A 16,226-nucleotide genomic window follows, 5' to 3' on the forward strand; every position below is an offset into this window, starting at 1 on the left:
TAAACAAAGTAATACCTGAATGATTAAATAAGTAATAATGAATAAATAAGTGAATTTGTCACATTTCTGGTCAATTAGAAGATTTGTGCCTAAAGCACAATGTTCTTAATCGGGAATGGCATGATAGATATAAGGATGTGTTTCTAATTTAAGGGTCAAGAGTTTTTGTTTGTCTTTTACATACACACAAAGAACGACAGAAACACAGACATATAGCTATTAGCCCCATGCTCCTTTGCCCTGAAACACCACCTCCAGGTCAATGTTTGTCTTCCATGCTGTGCCTGACTACACAATCCAGCTTTTGAACCCTTCAGGGGAGGAGAAAATTATACAAGGCTCCCCTGGAGCCCATCAAAGGAAACTCAAAGAGCCTTACATGCAGTTTGTTTGCCTGAACTTTGTTTCCCCACAATGCCACACCATGAGCTCCATGTCATTATGATGTAAACCCACAATTTTTGAAATTGTTTTCTTTAAGAAAAATAACAGAACCCTAAAGGTAGGAGCCACTTGTAATTTGAACAACACTTTCAAATAATTAATATTATTGTGGCCTCTTCGAAAATCATAATCTTACTACTTGAGAACCAAATGCAAGGTTGAAATATCGGCTGAAATGTAAGCAGCTAAAATGTCAGTTGAAGAATAATACATGAAAGCAGAAGCTAAGAAAAAGAGATAAATGCAGCTGAAATCACTTGTAAATGCCAAGTTATTTATATAAAATATTATTTCTACAATAGACCTACACAGGTAGTTGTATTGTCGCTGCTGCTATATGGAATACTTTACTTATCTAGAATTTGATTGAACTTACAGCAGAGGTAATTGTTCCCTCAGTATCAAAACATGGCAATAATTAGATGATCGCTACAGAATCCCTTCAATAGTCTCCAATCAAGAGTTGTATAGAACAGAAATAGTAATCTATAAGAATACTGTTAAATTATAACAGCTTTGTACTGCTTGTTTCTGAAAGCATTTGGTGAAAAAACCTTTGTCTTGCTGTGAATTTAAAAAAATAATTTTTGACTGAAAAGTAGGAGCTTATCAAGGCATTGAGATTAAGAGCAAATCCAAAACACAGTGAAATGAGTTTTGAATGTTTTTTTTTGACTCAGTTGTTGTCATCGGGTACTTCTGAGTAATTACGAAGTATTCTTTCTATTTGGAAGTCCAAAGAACACGATCCTATTTGTTTTGGACAATACTGCAAGAAAGCCTCGGTGTGTGTTACGTGAAAACGCAGCCTTCAGCAGAGGATGATTAACTAATGACAAAAAGTCATTAAATGGTAAAAGACTGTAGGTGAGAACGGATGCAGGTCAACTCCAATGAGTTTAACCTTGGTGAACAGCAGGAGCCTGACCTGTTGTTAAAGTTGGTACAGTAGGTAAGGTCCTTGCAGCCAAGCTGGCAGGGCTCTCGGACATCAGCCAGGCAGTTGATGAGCTCTGTCTCCACTGGATTGTACTCACAGGGCTGATCAAAATCCTGCCACGTCTGGCTGCCCCAGTTAGTACTGATCTCCAGACACATGTCCCTGTCACAGCAGAGTACAGCGTCTGAGTTATAACAGGGAAAACTAATACATTTAACCTCAACCTGTGCACTGTCTTGGAATATAAGACATTAACGTACCGGCTCCCACTTAGCAATGGATGTCATGCACTAAGTAGAGTGCTGTACCTGCAGAGGGAGGTGTTGGCCTTTGAGCAGCAGTGTAGTTTGGCAGAGTCCATCTTGGCAGGATGAGGTGTCTCCTCTTCAGGTGGGGAAGGAGGGTGGGCGCTGCCTAGAAAACACTGCCACATGGGTTCCTGTGGGAGGGGCTGGGAGCCACACTCCTCAATCAAACCCTCCATGATTTCATGCTCTGTGTTCATGGTGCGAAGGATTCTCCGGCAAGCTATCTGGCAGTGGGTTGCCTCTGCCCGGTCACAGCAGTACAGACCTGGATGCAAGGGATACATGGACTGATAAGGGCTGAAAAGTATACATTTCCATAATAAATAAGGCTATCATGACAGAAAATTTCATGTTGTAAAAATCTGTCAAGAGGTGCTCCTGAACACCTTTTTACACTTTGTCGTTCTGGGGGCAGGTGCTGCATTTCTGAGGCTGATATGAAAATATAGTCCTCACGTTGTCATATATTATAATCCTCAAGTTTCTTCCAGTAGGAGGCTCCCATCTAGTATCTGTCCCTACATCATGATACATGGATTAAATTAAAATGTACAAATTCAGAAATTCTGTAAGTTGTATTAATGGTGCAAAAACTATTTTGTGTCACAGTTTAGTTTCTGGTCTTGTGTTTTAGACTCTTTTGCTAATTGTCATCTGCAATCCAAACTCTGCCCTGCACACCTGCTACTCATTCCCTCATTATCTAGCACTCCTAGTGCACTCCATCTCCCACTAATATCACAACTATCTCCACTTCCCTTATTAGTTCCTATTGTGTATAGTGAATGTTGGTATTCTGTAGTGGTCATGTTTCTTGATGCCTGCATCCTGCTATGAACCCCAAAGGCTCTGGTCCGTGCATCCTTTTCAGTCTTCCAAGCATTTCCAACACACCCCTGTTTCCTGGCCCTCAGACTGTTGGCCATTAGCTTGCCAATGTACCGCTTTCACCACCAGTTTCCATTTTATCCCCCATGGAGGGATGTATTTAGGAGAGCTTGCACCAGATACTGCTATCATAAAAAATATATTTGTCTTTGAGCATTGAGTATAGATGAGTATTGATTATAGATATACTTACTGTCGATTGGGCTGCGTATGGGGTAGGACTTGGTAAAGTTGCTGACACAGCTGAGCAGCTGAGCACTGTGACTCTGACAGTAGTCTTTAACGGCATTGATCTGAGACACAGTGGGCGTTGAGTCAGTCCTGAAGATGGCCTGGCAGTACTCTCTACAGGTGGTGTGACGCCCTGCATAGCTGCAGCATGTGGAACCCACTGCAGGAAAACACAGATATCGTTTAGAGACTTTTAATTTCTTTTATTTGGTGAATCTCGTTTTACAGCGATTGGATGAATCGCGACTGGCTCAAAGAGATTGACAAAACTCTACAGGAAATTAGCAACCTCACCAACCGACCTGTACCCTTGTTTTGTATTTAAAGTATATCTGATACATTGGCTGGTTTCTTCAGTGTTCATCTTGTGTACAGTATGAATAACAACTTACTTTCATTTTTGGTAATGCAGCTGTAGAGGGAGTTCTAAAAAGAGAAGAGAAAAGTTGTGATAATGGATACTGAAGTGCATTAACTAATTCTTTGCATTTAAAAAATGATTTTGAACAATACCGATACAGCGGAAAATGTCATTTACATTGTAGTGTTGTGCTTTACATGTAGCAACCTTAGGCCTACTGCAATCTCCACACGGTCTAGAGTTTCAAGCGTTGTCTGTAAATGATGCTATCACAAAATTCAAGCTTCTACTTCAACATAAAAATTTCAAACCCCTTTTTTAGAGCCAGTGTTTGGTTGGTCTGTTATGGACTACTTCACATAATGATTTCATATAATGTCTGCTAAACATGGGTCTGCACATGATTCCGTTATTATTATTGGTACTTACAGTTCGGAAATACCAGTTAACATGCAGCTACTGAAATGATTTTAACTCTCTGAAACTTGGACTTACCTCGGTGACTTTTTTGCATACTTTTGTGATGTCATTCTTAGATGATGCCTAGAAGGGTAAAAAAAAAAAATAGAAGCCAAGCGGGTAAACTCATGAAAACAGACAAGAAAACGCAGCTTAAGTGGATACAACCTAAACACAAATAAAGAACTAACAATTGTGCAATTAATTAAAAAAATAAATAGTTGCACACGCTCTACTTTCCGTGTCTCACCTGTCTGCATTCCCTGCGACATTCAGCTGAGATAGCCAACTCACAGCAGCCCAGTCCCACCCAGCCGTCTGACTTCCTTGATACTCCTGGAGACAAATCGGACACCACAAAAATCAAACATTATACAGATTAGCTTGCACATTTAGTGTGGCCCATTTTAAATAGAGTATTATGTATTTGTTTCAGTTAGTCTGATAAAATTGGCTACAACAATATTAGCTTATATGTTAAATAAAAAAAGCGTTCAGAAATACCAAAATATGAGGTAATTTTTAGGTAATTTAGAAAGTGTGCACTGCATGGCAAGATGGTTTTTACAGTGTACCTGGGTATCACAGGCCACATCCCATTTTCATAAAGACTATTAGTTCAGTAGAGGTTGATGTATTTGAAAACACACCACAAAAACAGTTCACCTCAATGAAGCACTCAAGCTCCAAAGACAAATGTATCTATTGTAGCATTTGAGGTTTGCTACTATCATCCTTTACACATGCATCATTCAGTCTATCAAGGTCTCCTTGTATAAAAGAGCACAAGCTGCAGTTTCGTAATGTCAGAAATATCAACAAACTCTATTTCTAACATAGTCATGGGTCATGGTCCTCCATGGTCTTCTGTGACTTTGTTTTTCAGAGTGTAACAAAAACATACACAACTCTTGACTCCAAAACTGAAATGCACATTAGATAACCACTGGATTTTGAGTTCTGATATATCCACTATTAGATGTGTTGCGTTAGGAGTTACAACAAGTTCCACTCCATTTTGCAAAAGTTGAGGAAAGACATTCAGTGAAATGAAGGAAATGATTAATTGAAGAAAATATATTAAGAAGAAGTGGCTGCACCAACAAACTAAATCCCTAAGAGCTGCTGGAATGCAGTGAACATCAAAGAATCGATGGTATCTCACAGTCTGACAGGATCTGAGAGAAGCATTTTCCTTAAAACGGTCAATCTTCCCCAGACTCCTAAGGCTGTCTGGATGTCAGTGTTTATTGGGAACATTCAGGTAAGAATAACAACAGCTCACAATCTGGAGGCAATTAGACTTCTGACAGGTAGATCTGTTCCAAGCAGAGGCAGCAGAATTTTAGTCCTTTGATCCACTGCCTGGTTTTTGCTCTGCTGTGCTCTGGTCAGGACCAGTTCTCCTCACAGCTTTACTTGCTACCATTTCTCTTTTACCACAATGATACACACAGTAGAAACAGCTTGGCTTGGATGTCATGATTCATGTCACTACTGAGAACTGAAACATTTTTTCATCAGTGGTCCTACAATGTGCACGTCCACATGCATGCAGTGCATACCCATATTTAAGTGCATTGACAGGGCAAAGAGGCCAAAACATATGTGTAGAGATTCTAAGGTTGTTTTAATATTCCTGTTATGTATGGATTGAGGCATTTTCATATACCTCCAGACAAAAAAAAAACTAAACAAAAAAAAAAAACTAAACTAACTAAAAAAAACAAAAACTAAAAAAAAACTACCATTCTTGAAAATTAATTAATCTATGAATCTTCTTATTTTCTGCAACTTAGCAGAAGTCCACAACAAGTTATATATCATATTTGACAAATAACAACCCTACAAAGTTTATGTAACATTTTGAATAATTAAAAAATAGGACAGCACTCTAAATCAAGATTTCACTTAGATTTTATCAACAGTTTCCCAACCACCAAGCAGAGAGCAACATTAGCTCTGGTTGACCCAATGACTGCAAGTCCTATATTCACTATCTGTGTGTTCTCGAACAAATGACTAATGGTGTGTTAGTATAAGGTCAGAAATTTAAATAAATCCTATACATTTTTGTTTTTCATATCAGCAGCCTCCCTTACCTGGAAGTGTAGAGTTGATGCAAATCCACAGTTCATTCTAAAAGACAAAGTAGAAGAGAAGGTTACTGTTGAAACAATATGCACTTAATAAAACTTTAACAGTTATTTGTTTTTTTTTTTTTGTATATCGAAGAACTTAATTATGATATAGTTTCTCAGTTACAGAGGGTGCAAAACAGTTAAGTGGCACAAGCAGATTAGAAATAATCATCAAGCGCTCTCAGAGTCGCACTTTAAACAGGCGTCTGTGTTAGTTGAACCCAATTTAATGATTTGTAATGGTATAAAGGCTCTTTCGTAAGTTGGCAATTTATGTTTCTCTTCACAGAAAAGATATTTTTACACTGGATTTCCATCAAGACGTCAAAAATTTTTTTTTTTGTTACTAATGTTGCCTTGAGGCGTGCTATTGTTGTACCAGAGGTTAAATATGTTTATAGAGCTCATGGAGATTATTTTCTTTAAATTAGTTTCATTATTTCACTGGTTAGATTTTTGATTTAATCTGTTTTGATTGTTGGTATTAGAGGAACTGTTTTCTCCATACTGTGTACTTCTGGATTAGTGTTTTAAATGAGCAAATTTATTAAATGTCTAATATACATATTTGCGGTTTGTGTCAGGGATATGAGCAGATCATTTTCTGGTATGTGATTATCCAGTCATTTCTTGGCTTTAAAAACAATCTGTCACCAACGAAATATTCTAAACTTGAGGATGGTGAGGAGGATGGTTCTAATTTCACATTTAGCAAACATTATATTGCTTTGGTTAAAACATAAACGCCCAGAAACATGTTGTAGGATTAATCATCACAAATAAATTTGTCTTTCTCCTCTGACTAAGGCACAGAGAAACATAGATAGGGATAGCGTCACAGTAAGACAAGGTAGAACGTGAGGTAGAAATAAAGAAAAATCCTTGCTCCTGTGCTCTTACAGGACAGTCATTTCTGTGTCACACTTAACACACACCCTGTGTCTCTTGGCTGAAGAACAAAGGTTTCTGTCAGCAGGCATCAGTATCATTTATGAGTCACACCAAAAAGTAACAACATGTTCTCTGCTACAGCCATAAACAACTTGGCAACTGAGGGAGCACATTGACCACAACAATGTTTCTTTGGAACTTCCAAGACATTGTAGAAGGAGAACTACAACGGCAAAAAGGCGATGGAGGGGTTTGCCAGGGGGTTGAGAGCACCTCAACCAGCAGTGATCCTGCCAATACATGCTCTCTATAAGCAACTAACTTCAGGCAGCTTTAACTACAGGGACAGTTGCTTGATGATTGTCATAGAAACATGGCATAAGGTGACAACTGACCAAGCCATGAGGTCAAAGGAAGTGCCTGCAGAGTTCATAGACAGGATTGTTCATAGGCACAGAGCTGGGGGAAGGCTACAAAAATTCTGCTACACTGAAGGTTCCCAGGAGTACAGTGGCCTCCATAATACTCAACTGGAAGAGGTTTGGCACAACCAGGACTCTTCCAAGAGCTGATCGCACGGCCAAACTGAGCCATCGTGGAAGAAGAGTCTTTGTAAGAGAGGTAACCAAGAACCTGATGGTCACACTGAAGGAGCTCCAGAGATCCTGTGTGGAGATGGGACAAAGCTCCAGAAGGACAACCATCACTGCAGCCCTCCACCAATCTGGGCTTTATGGCGGCGTGGCTAGATGGAAGCCTCTCCGCAATGCAAAGCACAAGCTGCTTGGAGTTTGCAAAAAAGGGCCTAAAGGATTCTGAGACTGTGAGGAACTAGGTTCTCTGATCTGATGAAACAATATTATGTCTGGAGGAACCCAGGCACCTCTCATCAGCTGCCCAATACCATCCCAACAGTGAAGCATGGTGGTGGCAGCATCATGCTGTGGGGGTGTTTTACAGATTGATCAGGAGCAGGGAAAGCTGAATGGAGCAAAGTACAGAGATATCCTCATTGAAAACCTGTTTCCCCGGTGATCAGGATCTCAGACTGGGCCAAAGGTTCACCTTCCAACATGACAACGACCCTAAGAACACAACCAAGACAACACGACAACAAGAGTGGCTTAGGGACAACTCTGTGAATGTCTGAGAGCGGCCCAGCCAGAGCCCTGACTTGATCCCTGTTGAATATCTCTGAAAAGACCTGAACATGGCTGTCCACCAATGGTCCCCATTCAACATGGTACTCATGTTTCGTGCCTGCCAGCACTGGGTGCTTAAGTTGAAATCCTTCCTGATCCTTATATTTTTGTGTTGTCTGTTCTTCTCAGTATACTGAAAATAGGCTTTTACTTCAAAACATCAAGCATCTTTTCATTTAACTTTTCACTTATTTCTATTATTTCTATGGTTCTTTTGGAAATAAACCTTAACATATTTTTGGATAATTATACTTTTGGCCAGGAGTTACCTTTAGTCACAAGCTTGCACACAACAAATAAAAACATTTACCATCAAACTTCTTTTCATATACTGTGTAAATATATTGTATGTACTGTACATGTTTGTAAATATACACTGTTTACAGTATTTATTTGCATCAGTTTAGCTGAATGAGGACAGGACACATGTTGGCTGCCCAAGTCAAATTACTGGTGTGATTCTAATAGACTGCTGAAAACAGACGAGACGAGCACCAAACCAGGCTTTCTGCTTTGTAATTAGCCATAATGGAAGGAAGCACTGAGTCTGTGCGTGTGTGGTTTAAGCAGGTGCTACAAATTCTGGTAACCAAAACCACCAACCCATTTCCTGTATACGTCCAGTGAGAGAGTCGGTGCTAATTCTGTCTTAGAACTGGCCTAGACTTCATCAACAACACAACAAAATGTCAAAGCATTGCACACTTGCAAAGTCCAACCAAAATGACATTTTATATTACTATAAATGATTATATGTGATGTTAAGACATAGCCATCCATCATCTATACCACCTATCCTGCAAAAGGTCATGAGCAGTGGAAAGTATATCAACTCATCTTTTGATGTGTTTCTACTTTAATGGAGTATTTCCAGTTTCTGTTACTTCAACTTCTTTTAAAACTTAAATATTGCACTATTTTCTTCAGTACATTTATTTAATAACTTTGGTTACCTTTCAGAATCAGACTAATAAAAGAAAATACACTATGACCATAAATTTTTAATCATTCCCAGTGACAAATTTACAAACTACCCAGTAGTATGTAAAGTAAAAATGACCATAAAGTGATGAACACAATAATGGACCCGATATTATAATCCATTAATTTAACATACATTAATGTGAAATGAGCCATTAAGCAAGTTTACGTTTGGTACTTCAAGTATGTTTGGTGTACTTTTGTTCTTTCTCTTAACTACATTTGAAATGCAGGATTTTACATTGTACATTTATACTGTGGTATTTCGACTTCTACTTAAATTAAGGATCTGAGTACTTTTGCCACCACTGACCAGTCAGGGGCAGGAGTTGATCCCCCTCTAAACTAGAACATATTTCACTGATACCTGACTGTGAAATAGAAAAATCTAATAGTGGTGGAGTCAAAGTGAGCAGGGAAGCAACTTCCTTAGAAATGTGCCAGTATAGCACCAGGGTTAACATCTTAATACAAAATACATTATTCAGGACATCTAGATTCATCCATTCATACCTTTTCTGGTGTAATCTAAAGCAACATGCATCCATGTAAACTGGTGATTACATACCATGTAAAGAGAGACAGGTCTGTATATGTAAATACCACCAGTGGTGTTATCACGCAGACAACGGACTCACCATAGACTCTGGACAATAACTGGGCAGCCTCTGAAGGAGATGCTTCAGACGAGACTCGCTCTTTATTGTGGCAAGCTGCAGGACAGAAGCAAAATACAGAATAAATATACATGTATCATGTTATAATTCAATGTTCCGTACTTCGTGCTATTCCCCATCAAAAGTTAAGGTACAAGGGTATGTAACATCTTTATAATCATTACTACTACAGACACTGCCCCTGATGAACAGGTGGCACAATAAAAATAGAGTAATATCACCCCTGTATTTCTAAGATGAGAAGCAATTCAGATATTTCTTTAGAATTTTGTTGAAAGTCTGGAAAAGATTTCCCAACCAACTTCTAAACTCTACTACTGATTCATTGGTACTGATCAGTGTCAGCAGCAACAGTATATAATGGTCACACCTTCAACCCTGTATTATGTTGTTTTCCAACGTAGAGGAATGTGTTTTGGCCATGGGAAAGTGTTGGATAATGTAATCAGTCCCAACATGTCTGAGATATTGCCATTTGGACATTAATACGACATCCACAAGTATGGGGTGTGTATCCACACACACACAGCCCTAACACATTCAAGTGTTTGAGCATACAGAGCGAGAGCCTGGAAGAATGCAGTCTGGCTGAAGTGTGAAGGCATGAAACCAAGCAAGTGAGATTTACAGCCTCACACAAACAGTTATATTTGTAGATCATCTCCTTCCATCCACATCTATTGAATGTTACAATGCCCCAAACACTGAATGTGAAAATTAATAAGCAAAGAGCACCAAATAATCTTGATGGTTGGGATCTTCACTAAAAATATTGAAAGAATGTTTTCATTCTTGCCTGTCTGCTAAACAGTTACCAATACAATATAAATATACAACTATATCAATAGTTTTATATTGATAAAAGATCATTAATTGAAGATAAACCAACAGACATTTCTCCTCATGAAGTCACTGTTTTGGTTTTTCCACCGACATCTTTACTCTCACCACTCTGGCCAACCTTGTTTTTCAGAGCCACAAATAAATGTTAATGTTGCTTTGTCTGTTAGCTGTCTAATATAAACTATAAAATGATAAATGTCAAAGTTGTTTCACCCTAAAAAGGCAAACATTAAATTTTATTTCATTATTTTATGCAACTTCTATTTTACTTTCACAGTACTGTAAAATGTCCTTCTTTGCACCATTGCTCTTTGTTTTATGTTGGAAGTTTTATGTTTAGTATTTCCAATTCGCTTTATTGCAAATGTTTATTGTAACAGTTCTGATGCTGCAGCACTCCTTATTAAGGTTTGGAGCTTATTCATTTCCTTTGGCCAGGCCGCAGGTGCTCATACACTGGTCTTTGGTGGGGTAAATGAGATCAAAGAAGCGAAAGCCAAATTGACAGTAATGTCATCTGCTCCTTTTCCAGACCTCCTTACATCCCTGCTGAATTCACATAAAACACTAAGTGAAGCAACAGTGATTTGCTGGCAGGTAATCAAAGGAGGAATCTCACCAGTGCAACAAAAGACCCACTCTGAAACCCAACCAGCCAAGTACGCTATTGATGAGGCTCTTTCTCTGTCTTGATGAAAAGTGAGCAAGTGCTGGATGGCAGCGACACTTCACGCCAAACAAAAATGGTTCAGTACAGCAACAGGTTCCAATAACATCAAGGACAAGAAGTTGTTCAGTTTTCATTTTAACAGCAGTCAAAAACAGCTGATTCCGCAGATTGTGACTGTTTTGCAGCCCACAGTTTGTCCAATTCTCGCAGACTTATTGATCTGTTGGCTGTAAATCTTATTGGAACAGTTTTCCAATCAACTACAATTCTTCTTCTCAGCATAAAAAGAATTTTAATAAAACAATCCAGTAGATCAAACCATGTGTTACCAGAAAACCAAAGGATAATTACAATCTTTATGACTGATATGCCCCAAGAGGCTAAAGAGGTTTGATAGGGTTCAGTATATGGACAAGAACAAAACATTCTGACAAAAACACTGACAGACAAAAACAATGACAAATATCTGGAAGTGTTAAAAAGAGTTGGACAAGCATCTTTTTCACGATTTATGAGGACTGGAGTGCAAATGTTCACATGCCAAGACAAGTGGTATTGTTATGCACAGTAACTATCTGAACAAAGCTTGTCATATCAGTGTAACACATGTTGTACCTTTGTTTCTCACAGAAAAGACTTATAAGTTACATGACCACTGGAGGTCCATTTTCTTTTCTCCTTAAATTCATTGATTCATTTATTTAAACAAAAATAAATCGAGACTTCACGGTTCTATATATATAAACACCACAACCTTTGAAAAACAGCTCATTTTCTGGGTGTAACCAGGCACCAGGGGACTTCTGTTAGAGCTAAAACTGTCCTGGTGATTACAATGTGTCCCTAACACCCACCCCCCCCTACACCCTAAAGCCACACCACACCCACCCACGCACTCAAGACCTTAAGTACAACTTCTGAAGTGTGTTGAGGCCATTACTCTTCTGAAAGGACGTTATCTTTCCTTCTCTACCAATTTCATCTTTATCACTCTAGTCTTCTTTGTCTTTTAGATACTTTTTCTAACTTTTGAGATGTCACTTTCAATTCTGAACTTTTTTTTTTTTCTATTTGCCATTTAATGTCTTTTTCTTTTTATGGTCTTTCATTCTTTGACAATCAAAATGATTATGTCAACCGATCACACCACACAAAAAGTTCTATCTAAGCTATTTTTAAAATTTAAAATTTAATCCCCCCTGGGATTAATAAAGTTAAAAAAGTCCATTTAATCATGAATCCTGAATGAATCTGGCCAATTTCCCGCTTCAGTGTCCTCAGACTTCAAAAGCAGGCGTAAAGCTTGAACCCTCTGCCTGTTTAGTTGCTTGCAGAGAAAAGCTTCTTTCACATGTCCTTTATGTCTCTTTTGCCATAAAGAAGGACATGAGTGCTTCAGAGAGAGAGAGAGAGAGCGAGAGAGAGAGAGAGAGAGAGTAAAAGCAAATGCATCACCTGCTCCTAATTGAAACAGGGTAAGACAACTTTTATTCTGAACTTCAAAGAGCCAGGAGACAAAAACTTTACAACACCCGCCTTCGAAAATCTCTCTTGATGGGCCAACTATAGGGGGCTTGTCTGTGTGTGTGTGTGTGTGTGTGAGTCTTCATACCTGGTCACAAGCTTCTTTACAAGGCGAGAACTCGGCAGCATGGTGGCAACAGGAGGGATCTGCAGACAAATGCACCAAGTTATTTGTGATATAGCTAAAAGAATATTACTGTTACTTTAAAGTATCATGAATAGTGGAATTCAAATATAATATTTGTCCAGATGAAGCTAGAAATAAAGCCACGGAGCATCCAAAAGGGTCCATCCTCTGCAAATATCAACATGAACAACATTATGAACAACTTTAATTTTTAAGAAAAGGTTATGCTGCATAATCCTCCCTTACAAGCGAGAACAAGATTAAAAATTAGGTGGTAAAAAGAAGAATAAGAGGGTAGAAAATCTGTTAAAGCAATTGTTTTTTTAAAATGATGTTCAACAATCAATACATCAAGACCCTCACATGAGAGTAGGAAGGGCTCTCTCCCCATGTTTTCTGTCCCACTACACTGTTCTCTGCATATAAAAAACAGAAATTGGAAGTGATTGCTAGTAATACTTTTACATTTTGTGGCCATAACATGGCATAGGTTTTTAATGTACACTAACAAAAACCATGTGCAAATATTCTACAGTATATATGTTGTAATTATTTCAAATATGTGTCTGCATGTATTTAGCTGACGGTGCAATGAGTAATGACTTAATTTTTAGTTTATTCCTGTCTTTATTTGGAGCTCTGTCTTCAAGTCCCCATTGCCTGCACCAGACAGACAGCAGCCACACTACCAAACTGACCACTGCTGGTAGGCATTATGGGCCTTAACAAAAAGTGAATATACTTGACAGGCCTGACATGGGCCGATGAAAACCATAACACCCACTTATCAGTATGTGAATGTGTGTGAGAAAGTGCAAGAGTGACATTCGTGTGTGTGTGTGTGTGTGTGCGCGCGTGTGCACAAGCAACCCTCCAAGCGGTGTGTCTTCAGCTGCCTGACACAGGAGTTTCTGGATTCCATCACCGGCTCTGTTACACTCATCTTTGATGCTCTAAAGAAAAGCAGGCCTCTACTGTGTGTATGTGCATGTCTGTGCATGGAGACTGCACTAAGTGAATAAATAAGAGTAAAACTGAAACCTGTACTGTGCCCTAAACTGAACCACCGTCAGCACTGAAGCTGCCCTTTATCTGGTTGTACTGAACATCAAAAATGTGGTTTTTAATACAGATAGGTTTTCTGCTATTTTGATGTCTTTGTTCTCCATCTCAGAAAATACTTTTTGACCCATTTCTTCTGAATATTTTTTAAAGCTGAAATAATTTTGTGTCCACATGGGGGCAGAAGAAAACATTTATCCATTTAAACATCCTGCAGACAAAGAGCAACATTAGCAATCATTACTGATGAGTCCAGTCTCCTTTTACCTCTATTTTTGTCAGCACCTCCTGAGAAAAACAGTTTGTCTTTTAGCTGCTTGGGATGTAACTAGCAGGTGAGTCCTCAAATTTGGGTTAAAATGCAAAGCAGCTGCTTTTTACCAACTTGGAAAGCAGGTTTTCTTAGCAATCTTGCCATCTGTGCTGCAGAATCCAAAATACTTTCACAGACTGCTTCTCAGATCCTTTGATATTGTGATTATTCACTCAGTATGTTACGAGTAATAGCTGCCTGCTGCTAAGATGCTAAAAAGGTCAATAAAGCTAAGATGAACTGCAAAGTTCAATCCATTGTTGAAGAAAAAAATAATCTAAAAGTCCAAAAGGCTAATTGGTGATTGTAGTCTCTTTATGAATGGAAATTATTTTCTGTCCTCAACAGGATTGTTATATCAGATTGCAGTAATTCAAACAGCTCATACAGATTATTGAAATACAGAGACTTTAAGTGGCTTCTCCAAAGTGCTTGATATTTTGCACTAACAGCGTAAAACCCTATTAGTTTTTATATTATTATTTTTGTTAATAAATTTATATATCATTCTTCTTATTAACTAAGATACATCTAACAATACCCCCTGTAGTCACACAGTTGTGCTTTCATTGTTTAAATAAAAATAACAAGGAACAAAATTCAGACCTAATTTTACCATTTCTAAACAAAAACAAAAAAAAAAAAAAATCTTTTTATTGTGTTTTCTTTTTCTGTCATTAAAGTTTAAATGTTTTTTATTAGTCATTTCTTCAAAATGCCAAAAATACACCGACCCTATCAGCAACTTCCTTAATGACATTTTCAGTTAATGTAGGGTGGGAATAAAATCAATAAACCTACTCCTGCTTATTTTGCTGCTTTTCTGAACCAGTTTCTCTACTTTCTGGAATGAAAAAAAACGAGGAACAAATGAGCTCACTCTGTCTCTCCTTGTCCCTCACACAGAAACAGCTTTTCCAAACAATGGCAGGTGACATAATAATTTGAGGGAGCAGGAGGAATGATTGAGGCCATTCAGGCCATTCAGTCCTGTACAGTAGGGAGGCCGCAGGCTTGGCTGCTAATGAGTACTGGCCCCATTCAGGGTCAGCATACAAACAGCAGAAACAAAATCTCCCCCTCCGCTAAACTGTTACATTCACAGTTGCAGAATGAAGCACAAAGTAGTAAACTAGTTGCTTTGCTCTCTCTTCATTCAGCCAACCACATTACAGTTTTCTGTTTCCTGTACACTACAATACAAAACACAGCCTGGATTTTAAGTGTATGTATTTAAGATTGGACAGCAGGGTGAATTGTACTATACTGACAAAATGTCCACATTTGGATGAATTTGAATAGAACTCTTCTTTATTTATTTGGGTTTCTTACAAAAAAAAGTCCAGCATGCATTTTGCCAACAATGCTAGAGAATAGAGACAATACTATATTTTTAAAATCAAGACTTGAGATCTGTGAACTTCGTGACAACAGAGTTTGACAAGAAACAACCATTACAAAATCAAATCAAATCAACCTTTTTTTATAGAGCACTTACAACACAAAATTATACAAAGTGCTTTAAATAAGACAAGATGAGCTCAAAAACAAAAATAGCGTCTATAATAAGTTAAATTGCAAACTTGTATTACTGGGAATTGAACACCAGATGAAATAGGGAGATCTTAAGCTATGTCAATTTCAAAACTGAGTGAATATCGAGGGAAAGAGAGTTTCAGTGTTAGTGAACCACCTCTGGGAACACATAGTTACAGAGAAGATCCAACCTCTCTATCATACTTCTGGAAAGAAAGGAGATTTGATAATACCATTTAAAATTTTCAAAACAATAATAATACTAGTTTAAACAATACATGTTGCCAAAATGTTAAGATTTCAAAATTAATGTGTTAAAAAAAATCAAAACTGAAACTCATTATTAAAGGCAGGGGCAATACACATATTAAGACACTACTAAAAACAAAACAAAACAACCCCCACCCCCAAGAAAATCTGTTTTGCTTTCATGTAGACAAAGTTTTGTGAGAGCCAAGTTTTAACTTCATATGGACAATTAAATAGTTGCTTCACAAAGGACATGTACATAGATTTGCATGTCATCTGCATAAAAATGCAACAAGAAATTATATGAATGAATTTACCAAGCAGAAGCATGTATAATCAGCTTCAGGAAAAGACCCTGTGAAAACACTGACGATTGAAA

The 16,226-nt window shown here is 38.0% G+C and overlaps 1 protein-coding gene across 1 annotated transcript in view; it reads right to left on the reverse strand.

The window, feature by feature from the left end:
* reck (reversion-inducing-cysteine-rich protein with kazal motifs) overlaps positions 1 to 16,226 on the reverse strand; it is a 48,596-nt gene that overhangs the window by 18,032 nt on the left and 14,338 nt on the right. The window contains exons 2-10 of the mRNA XM_026292572.1: positions 12,649 to 12,707; positions 9,485 to 9,559; positions 5,734 to 5,770; positions 3,882 to 3,967; positions 3,668 to 3,715; positions 3,204 to 3,237; positions 2,774 to 2,971; positions 1,693 to 1,957; positions 1,373 to 1,546 (exon numbers count right to left, since the gene is read on the reverse strand). Of these exons, the coding sequence (XP_026148357.1) occupies positions 1,373 to 1,546; positions 1,693 to 1,957; positions 2,774 to 2,971; positions 3,204 to 3,237; positions 3,668 to 3,715; positions 3,882 to 3,967; positions 5,734 to 5,770; positions 9,485 to 9,559; positions 12,649 to 12,707 (976 nt within the window). The remainder of the gene's footprint in view (positions 1 to 1,372; positions 1,547 to 1,692; positions 1,958 to 2,773; positions 2,972 to 3,203; positions 3,238 to 3,667; positions 3,716 to 3,881; positions 3,968 to 5,733; positions 5,771 to 9,484; positions 9,560 to 12,648; positions 12,708 to 16,226) is intronic.

The sequence above is a fragment of the Mastacembelus armatus genome, chromosome 20 (genome assembly GCF_900324485.2).
Source record: "Mastacembelus armatus chromosome 20, fMasArm1.2, whole genome shotgun sequence".
NCBI lineage: Eukaryota > Metazoa > Chordata > Actinopteri > Synbranchiformes > Mastacembelidae > Mastacembelus > Mastacembelus armatus.